This window comes from Elephantulus edwardii, unplaced genomic scaffold (assembly GCF_000299155.1).
Source record: "Elephantulus edwardii isolate Elephantulus edwardi_28Jun2011 unplaced genomic scaffold, EleEdw1.0 scaffold00426, whole genome shotgun sequence".
NCBI classification, from domain to species: domain Eukaryota; kingdom Metazoa; phylum Chordata; class Mammalia; order Macroscelidea; family Macroscelididae; genus Elephantulus; species Elephantulus edwardii.
This window is the reverse complement of record NW_006400176.1, coordinates 605,994-609,569: the sequence shown is the minus strand read 5'-3', so window position 1 is coordinate 609,569 and position 3,576 is coordinate 605,994. Positions and strand designations below refer to the sequence as shown.

At 39.3% G+C, this 3,576-nt stretch overlaps 1 protein-coding gene across 1 annotated transcript in view; it reads left to right on the top strand.

The window, feature by feature from the left end:
* The window catches only part of OTUD7A (OTU domain containing 7A), a 247,310-nt gene that overhangs the window by 144,888 nt on the left and 98,846 nt on the right, over nt 1-3,576 (top strand). Inside the window, exon 5 of the mRNA XM_006902543.1 lies at nt 481-571. Within this exon, the coding sequence (XP_006902605.1) occupies nt 481-571 (91 nt within the window). The remainder of the gene's footprint in view (nt 1-480; nt 572-3,576) is intronic.

Here is a 3,576-nt window from a genome sequence, read left to right as displayed (position 1 = left end):
ATATATAAAATTTAATTCTAAACTGAGAGAATCAAGAAGTGAGAAAGGTACAGGAATGTTTGCAGTTTATGCTAGATGCATTTCTCTCTACCTTGGTGAACAGTAACGTAAGAGTGTTTTAACTTTATCTGTAAGAAGAATTGCTCACTACCATCACCCCTGAAACTGTTTAATAGGCAGCCTCACCGATAGGGCATGTGCAGGATAGTATGTGATCTTTCCTTCCCCCAGAAAAACATGTGTTGCTGGACAGATTCCCATCAATTCTGAGATTAGAGAATGGGGTTTCTACAAATTATTGTCAAGAAAACACAAAGGGAATAGCCAGTAGCTTCTAATAGGTGTGCCAGCCTAGGTCTCACTCAGCTAGTGTGCACTCCTTAGGGGGGCAAGTAACAAATAAGGGCACTGCCCTGACCTTCTAAACCCTACTGAAGGAGACATCACTTTGTGCACAGTCCGGGCTGGTGTACACAGAAGAGGAATGGGAGCGCGAGTGGACGGAGCTGCTGAAGTTGGCGTCAAGTGAGCCACGCACACACTGCAGCAAGAATGGAGGCTCCGGCGGAGGGTAAGTGGGCTAGGTTCAGTGCTATATCTTAGTCTTCTCAAGCTCCAGGCATTCAGCTTCCAAATAGCAGAGCCCGGAGACCACTGGAGCCCTGCCAGGTGTGTTAAGCACCATGGTGCATCTCAGCGCATTTATGTCACCAGTAGAGCTCTCATTTACCATTCCCCATGTTCCTCAGTTCTATGTTGTTTAGGTCTGATGGGCATTGGACAGAGTGTACAGAGGGCCAAACAACACAGAAGCCTTTGGGATATGGCACCACGATACATGATCAATGCTTATACAATGTTCCTGTGCTGACTGCTACAAGCTTTCAGGTGGTGGTTTCTCCAGATCAGAATCTATTTAATTTGTGTCTTTAAGAAATTACACTGAAATTATTTTCTAAGCTAGCCCTGCATTTCTTGAATGGACACCACGAATATGAGTAAGTGTGCCTTGGGGAAAAAAAACCCAAACAAAACTGCAGCTATATACATTCAGACACTGGTTCATACATACATCGCATGAATATTACAGAAGAAAGAGTGCCATCAAGCAGACTGAGCAGTCACAGAATCTTTGGCAAGGGTCTGCCTGTGGTTCACACTTTTGGAACATGAGGGTAAAGCTATTGCCCTTGCCTGAGTTTCCTAATCCATTTTCTCTCTCTGTTGCCTCTAGAAGGTGGTCCTGGTCGCTTATGAGCCTTTGCACCTTATTTCCTTGGTCATCTTCATGTGCTCTGGCATCCACTTTCCCCATTTGTGCTTCCTTGCTTCTGCGCCTGAGCTGCTCTTTTTAAATCTCAAAAGTGATTGGCTTAAGACACGCTGTACACTGGTACAGCCTTATTAACATGCCAAAGAAAAATTCCATTTCCAAACAGGAGTATATCCACAGGTCTTATGTTAGGCATCACTGAGTCAGCTCTCAGTCATGAACATTTTATGTTCAACAGCCTGAAACCCTACCTGATCCTGTACCATCCCCACAATCCCCACTGACCATTACTGCAGTCACTCTGTCAAGCTATCCCGTTGAGTGCCTTTCTTTCCTTTGCTAACCCTCCACTTTTCCAAGCATAATTTTATTTTGAGAGATAACATGCTCAGTGTATTTAAGAGCAAGTCTCACTACCTTCACTTCTGCCTGCACTTCTTTCAAAACATGTTCGTTCATTCTTTTGACAATCCCTGATATATTTATGGATTTTGCCAACACCACAATTCCAAGATGCTAATTATTTTAATACTTCCTTAGTCATTGTCTAATTTTCATATGAAAGCAATTGAAAATGTGTATGAAATTCATACAAAGCAATTGAAAATACCATGAACATCTTAGTTTTAAAAATAGTCTTTGCTGCTTAGTAATCTATTTATTCCTCTCTTTAATCATTATTTGAATGAAAGTATACAAAGCAAATTAAATTTCAATTCAACCATTCATACAAATTTTGTTCTGTAACATTAGTTAGTCCCCACAATATCATTACATTTCCCACTTCCTCTGTAATTCTCCCATTAATCCTTTTCTACTTTTCTTTTTATATCCTTTCTTACATGATATAGTGCTTATCAATCCCTTATAAAATATTGCTTTTCCCTTCACTCATCTTAATATGTAACTGGAGTTGTGTTGCGAACCTAGGGACTGCACCTTTCTAGTTCAGATACAGCAACAGCTCTGTGAGAGAAAGATAAGAAGTCTTCTCCCATGTAATTTACAGCTTCTGAAAACCCACTGGAGTGTGAGTTTTGTGCTGATTCCAACTCAACAGCTTTGAAAGTTTTATTATCAACTTATTAAATATCCAAAAGTTATTAATTCTGTGTGCAAACCATTACTTAGCTTTTTATATGCTCGTAGTCTGACACTTGCCATACAGAGGTAACTTGTGGTTGCTGTGAAGCTGAACACTGTGACACCAATGTGTCAAATGCATTAAATGTTACCCATGGCGGATAGTGTTTGGTGGAGCTCCCCGAATAAAACAAGCTTGGAAGCAGGAGTGGCATCCACTTCCATAAAAGCTTGCCTCCAGAAACACTATGAACCTGGAAAATGGATGAAAGTCACACAAGTGTTGAGGACTGTCGTTCACAGGGTCTCTTTGAGTCGCCTGAGACTCGACGGCACTTAACAACAACAGTCTGACACAGTATTTATCCTTTTGTGGCTGATTGACTTCACACAGTGTAATGTCTTATAGATTCACATGTGTTAGTAGAGTTTTGCAAATTCTTTATTGTTATTTGGTAATGTATAGTACTCTACTATGTGAATGCACCATGGTTTCTTTAATTATTCATCCATTGATGGACACTAGGATTGTTTCCTTCTCAGTGCTATTGTAAATAATATTGTAGTAGAAATAAATATGGGTGTAAGTATATCTATTTGTATCATAGCTTACATACATATATATATCTAATATGTAATTATACATATTATATATAATTATATATTATATATATATATTTTTTAATATATATATACCTAATATACGTTAGGAAGGATTGCCCACCCACTTCTGAAATAGCAAGCCTCTGAAAACCCTATGCACAACAGAATACACACAGACTAACAGAAAGGGCAACGTAGGTAGAACTATCAAGTATGGAAATACAAAGGAGGAGGAACAGTTGTAAGCAGACCCTAGTGATTGGAACATGGAATGTGAGAGCCATGAATGTAGGAAAATTAGGAATTGTTAAGAAAGAAATGGAACGCATAAATATTGACATATAAGGCACTGGAAAGATGAGATGGACTGGCATGGGGAATTTTGAGTCAGATGACCATATGATATATTACTCTGGAGATGAAAAGACAAAGAAAAATGGGGTTGCCTTCATAGTAAGAAAAGTAATTTCTAGATCCATCTTGAAGTACAACATCGTGAGTGACAGGAATATATCCATACGCTTACAAGGAAGTCCAGTGAATACCACTATCATTCAGATATATGCACCAAGAACCAGAGCCAAAGAAGAAGAAATAGATGATCTCTACCAACTTTT